We start from the raw sequence: 12,744 nt of genomic DNA on the forward strand, positions 1-12,744 counted from the left end.
GATGTGGAAAATGTCATATTTGATAACAATTAAAAGGACAGAAAGAACCAACAAGACTGAAGAACTTGGCATGAACTTGTATATCAGGACAACAAAACACACATGTGAATGGTTGATTAAAATAAAAATATACACAAAAGTAAAACAAGCATTTTTAGACATGAGAAGGTAAACAGGATAATAAATAAATAAATAAACATTGGAAATAAATGACTAAATGCAACATCTTCGCATGATAATGTACTTTTTCATAATTCTGACATCACGTGTGGTTGACTGTGGGCATTACAACTACGATACTTGTTGTAAACCTGGTATAAGTTGTCAGACTTACCCATAAGATCTTCGTGATAATGAAGTTATGTCTTTTTCAGCGAGTTTTATCTGTATAATTTCGTTTTTTAGAAGTGAAAGGTAAGTTTCATTACGATCTAGTTATATTTTGAAAATGGGGTAACATAACCTATTTTTGTTGAGCTTGTTATGTGTTTATTAACACAACCAACTACTGATATTTCTACCAATAGATATTATTATATTTGTGAGATAGTTTTCATTTTGAATATTGTAGACTTTTGGAAGAAATGTATGCTCATTCACATAACTGGGATTTTATAGGGTAAATATGTGACCATTCTCAAAAGGCACAATACCTGGTCGTATTGATTATATTTGTCTTTTTATTAAGTTTTTCCCACTTAACCTTAGTAGATTACTTTACATATGTGTGAGCTTCCTTTCATATTGAACACAGGGTGAACAGTATCTGACAGTAACATTCCCAGCTGTCAGGATGCATTCTCCCTGCTCTGATGGAGGTGGTTTTAAGATAACGATAAAAACCTAAAAACTTTATTTTTAAATATCCAGTTTCTTTTGACCTTTTCTCAGTTAATTGAAAGTGTGCTTGTTGGGACAGAAAACCATCAGATAGCCTAGTTTCCTCTAAACAGCTATACAACAGAGCTCTCCAGCTTTTCAAAATTAAATAAATAATATTATTTATTGGTAGAAATAACAGTAGTTGATTGTGTTAATTAAGACATAAAAAAATAAAAAGACGTAGGTTATGTTACCCCATTTTCAAAATATAACTAGACAGTAATGAAATTTGCCTTTTAGTTCTAGAAAACAACTTTCTACATATAAAACTCACTAAAGAAAGTTAGTTTTGAGCCCCAGTTTATTTCCTGTTATAGTGTATGTGAATGACATAAACTGAAATGAAGTAAACATAGATCCGCAATTCCGTTGAAACGGTCTATACGTACCTTGTGTTTATAAAGAAATTAAAACTCACCTGGAAGAAAACCTGAATGCTTAGTCCTATTTAGAACATGAGGTAGTGGTGCACTCTGGTGGTCGAAATAAGTATTATAACAACACAAATCAGCCTAAAAAAACAAACACAATCACCTGCTTTCACACAGAGGAAAAAAAATAAAAAATTCTGTGGTTTTCACACAGGGAAAAAGTAAGTTAGAAAAATCTCCTGAAGTTTTTTTTCCCCACCTGTCACAGGTTTCATACTTTTAGAAAGTTCAATACAGTAGTTACATAAAAATGTTCAGATTTTTATACAAAAAAAATCCAATAAATATATTTCACAGTATAAAAATATTATAAAAACTAAATTGGAATAAATTTGAAATGTTTATTATGATGGAAAATTTAAAACTCAAAACTTCTAAATTGGCAAAAAAAAATAAAAAATAAGATTAATTAAACATTTCAAATTTATTCCAATTTAATTTTTATATTATATTCATAATGTGAAATATATTTACTGGATTTTTTTGTAATACAAATCTGAACATTTTTATGTTACTACTTTATTGAACTTTCTAAATAAAGTATGTAACCTGTTCTCCTTCCATGGATGTAGGGTCGCCTAGCTCTGACGAACACCCTCGTGTATTCTCGCGAGATCCGACGAGTTCTCCCTTTCTTCTCGTCCAGCATGGCCGCGCTGTATGAGGGATACACGTTGTGCGGACTCGCACCAGCAACAAATCTGTCCAATTCAGGCGTTCAGGCGATCGAAGCGGAGAGAGACGGAGATCATGTCGTTGTCACCGACTCAACCAGATCCGTCACGCTGTACAAGGTAACGTTTAACATGTTTTATTAGAGGAGGCTCTCCTGTAACCAGCTGATCAATGCGACCCGAGTTAACGCGTGGATGGCATCAACCCTCTGCTACATCCACCACCACTGCTTGCTGACTTTGAGTCTCTGGGCTCAGCTCCACATACCACTAAATAATTCACCAAGCAGCTCCTTTTCAGTTAATGTCAACTTTCCATCTATATCATGATGGATTATGTTTTTTTTTTATTATTTAATCTTTATTTAACCAGGTTAGTCCCATTGAGATTAAGAACCTCTTTTCCAAGAGAGACCTGGCCCAGGTCAGCAGCAAGAACCCAAAGTTGCAGACAAAAATAGAGATAAAATACAATTCACAAAAGCACTAAAATTTGGATTAAAAGATAATTATCTAAAGACAAATGGTAAGGAAGGTAGACACTTCTTAAGTTGAGTCTATGATGATATTAACTGGTCCTCTTTTTATTCATGTTTTTTGTGGTTCTGACAGGTTTCAGATCAGAAGCCACTGAGCAGCTGGACGGTGAAACAAGGACAGACGCTGACCTGTCCAGCAGTCTACAACTCAGAGACTAAGGAATATGTGGCAGTCTCAGACAGCAAGGTAGACCTTCAGTTGTTGTTGTTGTTGTTGTTGTTGTGCTGGTGCTGGCTTTGGAGCACCATCTGTACACAGCACCACTGACTCGCTGGTAAAAATGAACCAATCAGTAGTATGCACACCATACTAAGGTAGTTATTGTCATTTCCCATACAAGAAAAGAAGGTATCGAGCTCCAACGCACTATCACCACTAAGTTCATTGGAAAAACAGTGACTGAAATGTTGCTTCTTCAGTAAAACTGTGTTTCTGAATTGTTTCTGCATGACTTTGTTCTCCCACTCACCTGTCTACCAGGTGTACATTAGACCAGGGGTTCTCAAACCTTTTAGGGCAAGGGACAGGTTACAGGGGAGAACATTTTCCAAGCACTCCTTCTTAATCGTAACACCGATTAAGCAGTATATATTATACTGCCATTTGTACTCTTAGATGCCGTTTGAACCATTTGTATTCTAAAACCTTTCAACCTAAATACTTCAGACATGTTTCATAGTGATAAACAGAAACACATTTCAATCATGTTAATACCACTTATATACTTTTAAACCGAAGATTTAAATTGCGTTTTGACTCAACCTGACAGCATTTATACTTTTCAAGTAATTGATCTTAAAAGCTTTCAGAAAATGACCAGACTGGCATAGTCCTAATAAATCCAGACATTTGTGTGTCTATTGGCCCAAAACTACAATACAATACACAATATGCTTGTGTTATTGGTGCAAATGGTCCCCATCTGTAGATATGCCCTTTTTAATGATACAGCACAATTTTATTACTTATAGCAAATTATTTCGCGGATGCCCTGACAGAGTGCCACAGACCTCACTTTTGAGAATCACTGCATTAGACGATGTTCAACTGAAGAAAAGGTTTGACCTCATTAATTTATGTGGTCCTTGAAGAAATAAACCCATCTGTTATTCACTTTGTCATCAGTCCAGTCTCTAGGTGTCTCTGTTGGTCTGACCTTCCACATATAATCTGCCTGACTCCGTCTCAGAGTAATGTCTGTCTGTGTTTTTGTTTTTAAGGTGATCCGAATCTGGAAGGAAGAAGACATACTCTTAGAGAAGGCCTTCAAAGCAACCGTAAGTTTGTACGATGTGTTGTCTGATGGCTTGATGATGTTTCCACCAAGCATGCTGGGAGTAGTTTATTCACACGGTGAAGCGCTCGGTATCAGCTCCATTTTGAACATGTCCATTGTCATGTCATGTATTTTCTCTCTTTCCACTGCTGAAGTCTTTAACATGGTACGTTATCCTGTGTATATATTCTCTTCCAGGTGTCCTCAGATGTCTGGAGGGTCCACTGTGTGGCTGGAGGGGAGCCTGTGGTCTTGTTCCAGAGAGGAGCCGTGAGGCTCCTGGACTCTCTCCTCTCTGCTCCCCAGCAGCCCATAGAGGAGGTCCTGGCACAAGAAGAGGCCATCAGGTCAGTATCACTATGCCCTACAGCCCCGGCAAATCCTTTGTGTTTATAATCCGGATTGAGAGCGAGGTTCAGAATCTGCCCAAAGAGATGTTTCGATTTAAAGCTGCAGTGGGTAGAATTGGAGCAAATATGATTAAATAAAGTTATTTTTATAAAATGGTCACTATATCCTGACAGTAGTGCATGAGACAGGTAATCTGGAAAAAAAATCATGTGCCTCTGGTGTCCTCTAGTGCTCCTAATGGCATCTGCTAGATTTCACAGACCGGAGGAAAACAACCAATCGGAGCCGAGTTGGAGCCTTGCCGTCTCTGAGCAGCTGTCAATCACTCGCGAACTCCGATCAAACAGTCAAACTAGGCAGCGCTGATCAAATATGAAGCAATATTCTGTTACTGTAATGTCTATTTCTAGCCTCAATCTATTATGAAACATCTTGTAGTGTACTCTTTAGCTGTACCCTACAAGATGACCCGGCAGCCATGTGGAGATCAAGTTGAGGAAATACCGAGCACCTCCCAACAGCCGAAGCACAGCAAATAGAAACTCTCTCTCTCTCTCTGAAATGACCTGTGATTGGTTAAAGTCTCCCGTCATGGGCTAGATTTTTTTAAAGCCTGAAAACAGAGCCATGAGGAGTTTTCTCTCAGATCACTTTAATGACAATATGCTGAAAGGTTATTATGGAATTTGTGCCCAATGATGTCAAAAACGTTCTGCCTACTGAAGCTTTAAACAATTTATGTAGACAATGAAATTTCAAATCATGAAGTAACCGGGTTGCTGCGGTCTCACCTCGCATCTCTTGCAGCGCATTGATGATTGTTCTTTTTGTCTTCAGCTGGAGCACCTACATGGTGACAGAGTCACAGCAGTTTGTCATCTTCACAACTGAACAGGTAACGTCATTTTAATTGTTTGGCTTTTTGAAGAAAGACGCAAAATCGTACAACTCAATTCAGTGAATTCAGTTTTAAGCATTTATTGCACATGTGAATGCCATGTTATTTTATGACCCCTTTACCAGTAACTAAGTTAGTCTGTCCTCGTTTTCTTGGCGCATCAACTCCTCTTTGTTACTGGTATTTCTAAAGACCTGTTTGTCTCGGCTGTCGATGTCTCCCCACAGAAAGGAGATCATTTCCTCTACCTGCAGAGGCTGAATCCCAACACCCTCCAGAGGTACCGGCTGGAGAGAGAGGAGCCCGGTCTCTCCCCGCTCAGCTTCTCTGCCTCCTGCAGGGACAAACACATCCGCCTGCTTTATCTCTGTAAGCCTGAATTTCCTGTGGAAAATATTTTTAGTGTCAGCGTTTGACAGCACCGGCTAGTTTCGTGGACTTGTAAATGAAAAGCTGCATTCTAACAAATGGCAGCAACTTGATTAAGTGATTCACAACAAAAAAAAACAGCAGTGATGAGTTGAGAATTTACTCAGTGTTTAATGCACACTAGTACATTTATTTTATGTTTATATTAAAGGACCATAATGTAATATATTTACTGTAATAAATCATAAAATGACCGTGATATTTGGACTGCTGTTACACATTTTAAATGCTAGCTGTCAGTGCTACATATTGCTCCTTTAAGTTACGCATCATGTCACGCAAACACGGGATGTTACATGCAAGATATGTGTTATTACTGGTTCCCTCTTCCCTCAATAATCCTTTTGCCTTTTTGTGCCTCATCATTTTCCTTCCATCCAGACCCCAACGGTCATGTGTACCAGAGCGTAGTCTCCGTGCGGGGCCTGGTGGCCGACGAGGGGGCCCAGGCTCTTCCGCTGCCTCGCAGCCTGCTGCTGGCTCTTCCTGTCGGCGAGGGCCTGCTGGAGGCTGCGTCGGCTCAGGTCCTGGATGAAGCCCACGTAGCTGTTGTGGGGGTTCCACACCCCTCTGCCGGAGCTGGTAAAGGTAAATGCTTAAAATGTTTAGTTACACTGCCTCAAATGAAGACCACAAGTGCTCTACTCAGACAGGTTTTCACATGTAATTAGCCCGAGGTACTTGCCGGTTTTCACTCCACTAAAAGTACCATTTTAAGCATGACAGATAAGTCAATGTGGGATATACTACGAGGCTTTCAGTAAGCCATGCTAGTGAGTCGGCAGATCAAATGATAACATGGCAGACTCAAGCCCAACAGGCAACAGCAGCTGTCAGTGTGTCAGTGTGCTGACTTGACTATGACTTGCCCCAAAACTGCATGTGATTATCATAAAGTGGGCATGTCTGTAAAGGGGAGACTCTTGGGTACATATAGAACCCTTTTTTCAGGTCAAGGGACCCCTTTGAAAATGGCCATGCCAGTTTTTCCTCGGCAAAATGTAGCGCAAGTTTGGAGCGTTATTTAACCTCCTTCACGACAAGCTAGTATGACATGGTTGGTACCAGTGGATTCATTAGGTTTTTTGTAGTTTCATTTGAAGCCAATATCTCAACTCTAGCTTTAAAACTGAGCCCGCTACAACCTCCGAAAGATCGATTGCATTAAAGAAATTAGTGGTGTTAAAACAAATTTGACAGCACTAATTGAATATGAATAGCCATGAAATAGCCATAAAATGACACTTAGTCAGGGATTGTCAGTTTACTCAACCCCCCCCCCACCCACCCAAAAAAAGAAATGTGAGAATGGGGAAAGCAGGCATCACTTGAGGTTATAGTGTTTTTTTGATGACTGACCTGAATTTGGCTTCTAGTCTCCAAATCTTGCACTGCTGGAAAAATAACAAGGAATTTATTTTTTTGGAATAAATGCACTAGAATGATGACCTGAAACTATGTATACTCCAGTATCTGATTCAAGTATGTGTGGCTCTTTAATGACTCTCTTTCTTTGACTTTTTTTTAGACTTCCTGTGCATCTGGAATACCAATTTCCAGACGCTTCAGGCAGGAAAAGAGATGGCGGGTAAAATCTACGGACAGGTAGGAATGCTTCGGTGTATTATGTGCAGATAACCCACCAATCAAAAATAGTTTCTAATGTTATATGATCAGTGGATGAAACAATCCGCTGTTAATGACTTTTAGCCCTAGGGCTCGTACGAGACAATCACCAGCGTGTTTATGAGCTTTGATGAGTATTCATGAACCACCACCACCACCTACCACCCACTCACTGTTATTACCGCTGCAGGCCAAGGTTCCCTGTCCTTCCAGCTGCTGGGTGCTGATGGAGGACTGTATGACTTTGGCAGAGCATTGTGTCTGCTCTCCACCGTGACGGGGCTCACTGTCCCTCCTCACAACTTTATGGCAGTTTACATAAGTTGTGCTAGATTATATTATAATATAATAAACTGTTTTAACTTTTACCGTTAATTCCTGTTTGTGTTCACTTTCTTTTTCTCTTTTGATTTTAGCTGTGGAGTTATTGTAACAAGTTATTCATTCCACATGGGAAAACGCTCTCTGTTATTCCATACGAGTGCCCCAAATCTTCCCTGGCCTCTGCCATGGGGAAACTAAAACAGGCCAAGACTGAAGGTGAGCTAAAACTAATTTATAGCACTGCCCCTATAGTAATCAAACGACGTGTTGTGTAAACCAACCTAAATAAATAATACTGCAATAACATGTATTGTGTAGTAGGTTGTTCTTAATACTGCTGCAACACTGATTCCACATTGCAACGTTTTTCTTACTGCTACAGAGTCCAAGGCTCCCACTTGTGTACCGTCTTGGAATAACATTCTGCACGAAGAGAAAGCTCATCCCTCGAGAACAGTGGAGACCAGGAAGACGGTATGTGGGATATGTTTTCAAGGCGAAATAAGGGAAGTTGAGATGGAGATGGAAAGAGGCTAGACAGCTGCTGGTGCATCAATCCCACACACTGTATCCTACTGTGTTTCCCAGACTGACAGCTAATTAGCACTAGCTCCATATGAAATTGGGATTTACAGTAGTTGCTCAGGAATATACCCACCAGAAAGTATCTTATAAATAAAAACACATATTTGAGAAATACATTTATGTCATGAATAGTAAGAATCTGGAGTTTCTGAAATGGAGGAGCAGAGGAAATGTGTGACTCTGATCGAGTTGCAATCCTAACGAAATGTTCTGTGTGTCTTGAATGTCGTGCCACCTGGAGAGTAATGATCCTGTCAGTGGTATCATCTGTGGTTTTATTCTTCTCTCTTTCCATACAGAGAACAAACCGTAAGAGCCAATCAGCACCTAGTTTAACAGTCGACCAAGTTCTGGAGCTCATTAAGGTAAAACACTTTTTTTTTTTTATCACTCTCTGGCAAAATACTGACAGCAGTCGACAAGAAAAAGTAATTTTATAATAAAAAAATATTTAAATTCCCCATGCAGACAGCACCAGTAGAAGAGGTCCAGAAAGAGGTGGAGGCGGTCCTCTCGAGGACAGACATCCAGGACCTGCAGCCCTCGGTGGGGCAGCTAGCATCAACCCTGGTGTCCCGGAGCCTGGACGACGCAGCCTTCTACACCCCCAGCAGCCTGGCACAGCTGGTGCACACTCGCTGCCTCTGCCACAGGTCAGTAAGCCAGGGCAGTGGAATCAGGGTGATGATATTTTTAAAGTGGCAGTAGACAACTTTTTTTTTAAATTTAGCGACTTATTCAATCCATCAGGAAAAAAGCAAGAATATGTATTCAAATATATGATATTCTCCATAGATAGTCATCCATTCCCATTGCTGCTCAGAGTAATCGCAGTCCATGGCTCTTCTGCCTAACAGCACAGGGTCTCTCACTCTCCTCGTACGCTGTGCGCGGACAGTCTCTCCCTCGCTGCAACCGACAGAACCCCTATTCTTTATGCAAATTGATGCACAAGGACATCACCAATATAAAAATGAGTATATGGCGTCATCTGGCAACTTTTAGCAACGTTTGGAGCTAGTGCTAGCTGCTTTCATTGGAAAGAGTTGGCAGCACTGCACAGGACGCCTTGCATTTTGTTTTCCGCGGCTTTGTGCCGTAAATGTATTTTCTCGGGATACCGGATGACAGACAGAATTGCACAGTGAAAGCGAAGCTTATAGGGAACCAATCTAAACGCCTATGGTTTCATTATACTATAGTCATTACATTGTGCAATCAACATTTACTTCATATGATAAGTTAAAGCAAAAAATGTTTCTATTGCCACTTTAATGAGAAATAAACTGAAAAATAAAAATGTTGACTAATCAGTATTCAGTCTGCTGAATGTTTATCTGAACCTGCATTTGAATGCAAATGTCATAAGGGAGCTGGTTTATATAATGAAGCAGAAAATGACCCGAGCTGCATTTCTAAACTGATAGAGTAATTCAACCAGCGTTATTCCTGTTGAATGTGACCATCTGCCATCATGACATTCAACAGTGTGTGTCCTGACCTCGTGCTCCTGGCCCTGGAGAGGAAGGACTACTTTCTGTGCCAACTCTGCTTGCAGTTCTTCCCTGACATCCCAGAAGTGGTCACCTGTGCCTGCCTTAAGGTCTTTATCAGGTAAGACTGATAGTTTTGAAGTGCACAATCTGATTATTAGCCAGACTCCATGTAATGTAAAATGAAAAGCTAAACGGTGTGTTGTTCCACCTTCGTCTTGCAGTATGCCAGACGTTGATGCAGAGAAAGTGAGCCTGGAGCCCGACAGTGTCTCCTTCATGGAGACTGTAATGGCTAGAGAGCGTGGCCCGGTCGGCTTGCAGAATGGTTTCAGCCCGGCCTCCGTCGACGAGGACCGTTCAGACGACCTCGGTGGAGGCGGAACCAGAGCAGAAGACAAGGACAACACCTCAACTCCACCAGAGCAGATCTGTCCAGTGGGATTACACAAGGCGGTTCTACTGTATCCTAATTTGTTGTTCATTATCATGCAACTACTTACATTCGACCAATCTATTTAATTTTTTTTGTCAGTGTAGTCACATCTTGTGTATCAGCAGAAAATTTTATGTTATAGTTAAACAGCAAACTTTTTGGTGTGCAATGATTTGAATTTACTACGTATGAGATCTTAACTCGAGCTGCACAGAAATGAGGTCCTGCAGACGGCGTACAGCGACTCTTTCCTCCTCCCGCACCTAAAAGATCTCTCCTCCACACAAGTTGTCGTGAGTATCGGCTAGTTAATTTTCCCCTCATCTCTAAAATATAACGGACAGCACTCATTCAGTTGACATCATACCCATTGCACATGTTTACAATGTCCAATGTTCTTTCTCATCCAACCAGCTTTTCCTCCAGTACCTGCAGTTCCTTTACCTAAAATATTCCCAAGATGCTCTCCCACAGATGCATGGATTGAGATCACCGAGTCTGACTCAGGTCTGTGTCAATGTCTAACTAGATAATTAGGGTGCAGCTTGTGTCTGTCACACCGGGACACATTAAGAGAAACGTCCGGAGGCAGAAAAACAGAGTTTGCTGACAGATTGTCAAATCCAGATATGGTGGAAGTCAGACTCACATATTGACCTGAACTGTGTGAATTTAAGTTCAGCCACAGTGCAGAGAGTCAGCGCAAAAAGATGGAGAAAAGTTTTTTCCCAACAATTTTTATAATCCTCTTAATATGTAACAAACAAATAAAAGCACTGGAATTATGATGGATTATTATGATGAAACTCTCTGCAATAATAATGATACTAGAATTGAATAACTAACTGTGTTTTTCCTTTGCGTTTGATTGTAGATCATGGATTGGGTATGCTTGCTGCTGGACGCCCATTTCACAGTGCTGGTGATGACTCCAGAGGCCAAAGGCTTACTGCTGAACCTCCACAGATTTGTGAAGTCTCAGGTAACGAACACTCTTCCCTTTTTGTCTGCTTTGAAACTGGCTGCATGTTAAATATTCTAGAAAAATATCACCAGCGTAAGAGATCACATACAAAAACTAAAACTAACCATTTGGCATGATTTTGTTATTATAAGGGCTGTCAATCGATTAAATATTTAATAGTGATTAATCGCACATTTTTTTTATCTATTCAAAATGTACGTTAAAGGGAGATTTGTCAAGTATTTAATACTCTTATCAACATGTGAGTTGGCAAATATGCTTGCTTTATGCAAATGTATTTAATATGTATTATTGGAAATCAATTAACAACATAAAACAATGACAAATATTATATATTAGTTATAAAACCCTCATAGGTACTGCATTTAGCATAAAAAATATGCTCAAATCATAACATGGTAAACTCAAGCCCAACAGGCAACAGCTGTCAGTGTGCTGACTTGACTATGACTTACCCCAAAACTGCATGTGATGATCATAACGATAAGATATAAGATAAGATATTCCTTTATTAGTCCCGCAGTGGGGAAATTTGCAAAGTGGGCATGTCTGTAAAGGGGAGACTCGTGGGTATCCATAGAACCCATTTTCATTCACATATCTTGAGGTCAGAGGTCAAGGGACCCCTTTCAAAATAGCATGCCAGTTTTTCTTCGCCAAAATTTAGTTCAAGTTTAGAGCGTTATTTAACCTCCTTTGGGAAGAGCTAGTATGACATTGGTAACAATGGATTCCTTAGGTTTTCTAGTTTCATATAATACCAGTATCTTCACTCTAGCTTGAAAACTGAGCCCACTGCAACCTCAGAGAAATTGATTGTGTTAAAGAAATTAGTGGCGTTAAATCGAATTTCCGCTAACACGTTATTATCGTGTTAACTTTGACAGCCCTAGTTATTATGGTTTTATTATAGACATGGTTTATAATGGCCTGGGATTGAGGTGTGGGGTTGTGTATGTATACTGCAGTTTTATCAGAGAAACTTGCATTTGAAAAAGTTATCTGGGAAAAGAATTTAAACTAAGATGCCTTCTTGCGTCCACAGGTGAGACTGGTTTCTGAGCTCGGAAAGATCGAGGGCAGCCTCCAAGAGCTCGACAAGATGAAGGTGAAGAAGGACGTCGGACAATACTCCATCGAAGTCATTGAGCTGTTTTAGAATGTGTATACTTTTAATAAATCATTGAGCATATTGTCTCCTTTCCAGCGTTTCACCTGTAGTAGTTTCAAGGTTGTATACTTGTCCCAAATGGTATAATATTAAGTGTTTTTAGGCACAGATGCTAGCCATCAGAGCTCAAGATGCATGAGTTTTACTGTATATTAATTCTTGGTGTAATTTAGGCATTGGATAAGTTGTACGGACCTTTTGAGGCATGTAAACGTGTTCAATATGATGAAAATTTGACCTTTCAGATATTATGGATTGCATGATAACTTAACCGTCTGCTCAACGCCAAACTGGTAATGGAATCATAAAATGCATGCGAAAGCCGCCTAATACAATCAAAATACTTTTAATACACCGCTGTGAGAATGAATGGCTGTGACTTTGTACTGGATTTTCCACAGGAAGCTTTTTATTTTTAATACAAATATATAACTGTGAAAACTGCTAATCCATGTGTGACTTTTATATTAAATGATGCTATCAAAATTTCTGTGAATCAATCAACGTTGACGTTAGAGGTGTTCGCCATGATTTCTGCACGCTTTTACAAATTTGTATTAACTTTATTGTTATTAGGTCATGTACTTGTTTGCACAGGAACACACCTGTGGTCTGATCATACCATAATCTGAAGTTACTGCAA

General features: G+C 39.8%; 1 protein-coding gene across 1 annotated transcript; it reads left to right on the plus strand.

The window, feature by feature from the left end:
- Positions 1–1,890: 1,890 nt before the first annotated feature.
- On the plus strand, positions 1,891–12,587 carry nol11 (nucleolar protein 11). Its single transcript, XM_037765290.1, has 18 exons — positions 1,891–2,107; positions 2,600–2,713; positions 3,748–3,804; positions 4,002–4,150; positions 4,992–5,049; positions 5,280–5,421; positions 5,863–6,069; positions 7,010–7,086; positions 7,524–7,647; positions 7,814–7,905; positions 8,316–8,381; positions 8,485–8,669; positions 9,505–9,630; positions 9,734–9,973; positions 10,160–10,238; positions 10,360–10,452; positions 10,820–10,927; positions 11,976–12,587. The coding sequence occupies exons 1-18, from the start codon at positions 1,961–1,963 to the stop codon at positions 12,087–12,089; spliced, it is 2,178 nt and encodes a 725-aa protein (XP_037621218.1). The 5' UTR covers positions 1,891–1,960; the 3' UTR covers positions 12,090–12,587.
- The last annotated feature ends 157 nt before the right edge of the window (positions 12,588–12,744 follow it).

This window comes from Sebastes umbrosus, chromosome 3, assembly GCF_015220745.1.
Source record: "Sebastes umbrosus isolate fSebUmb1 chromosome 3, fSebUmb1.pri, whole genome shotgun sequence".
Lineage (NCBI taxonomy): Eukaryota > Metazoa > Chordata > Actinopteri > Perciformes > Sebastidae > Sebastes > Sebastes umbrosus.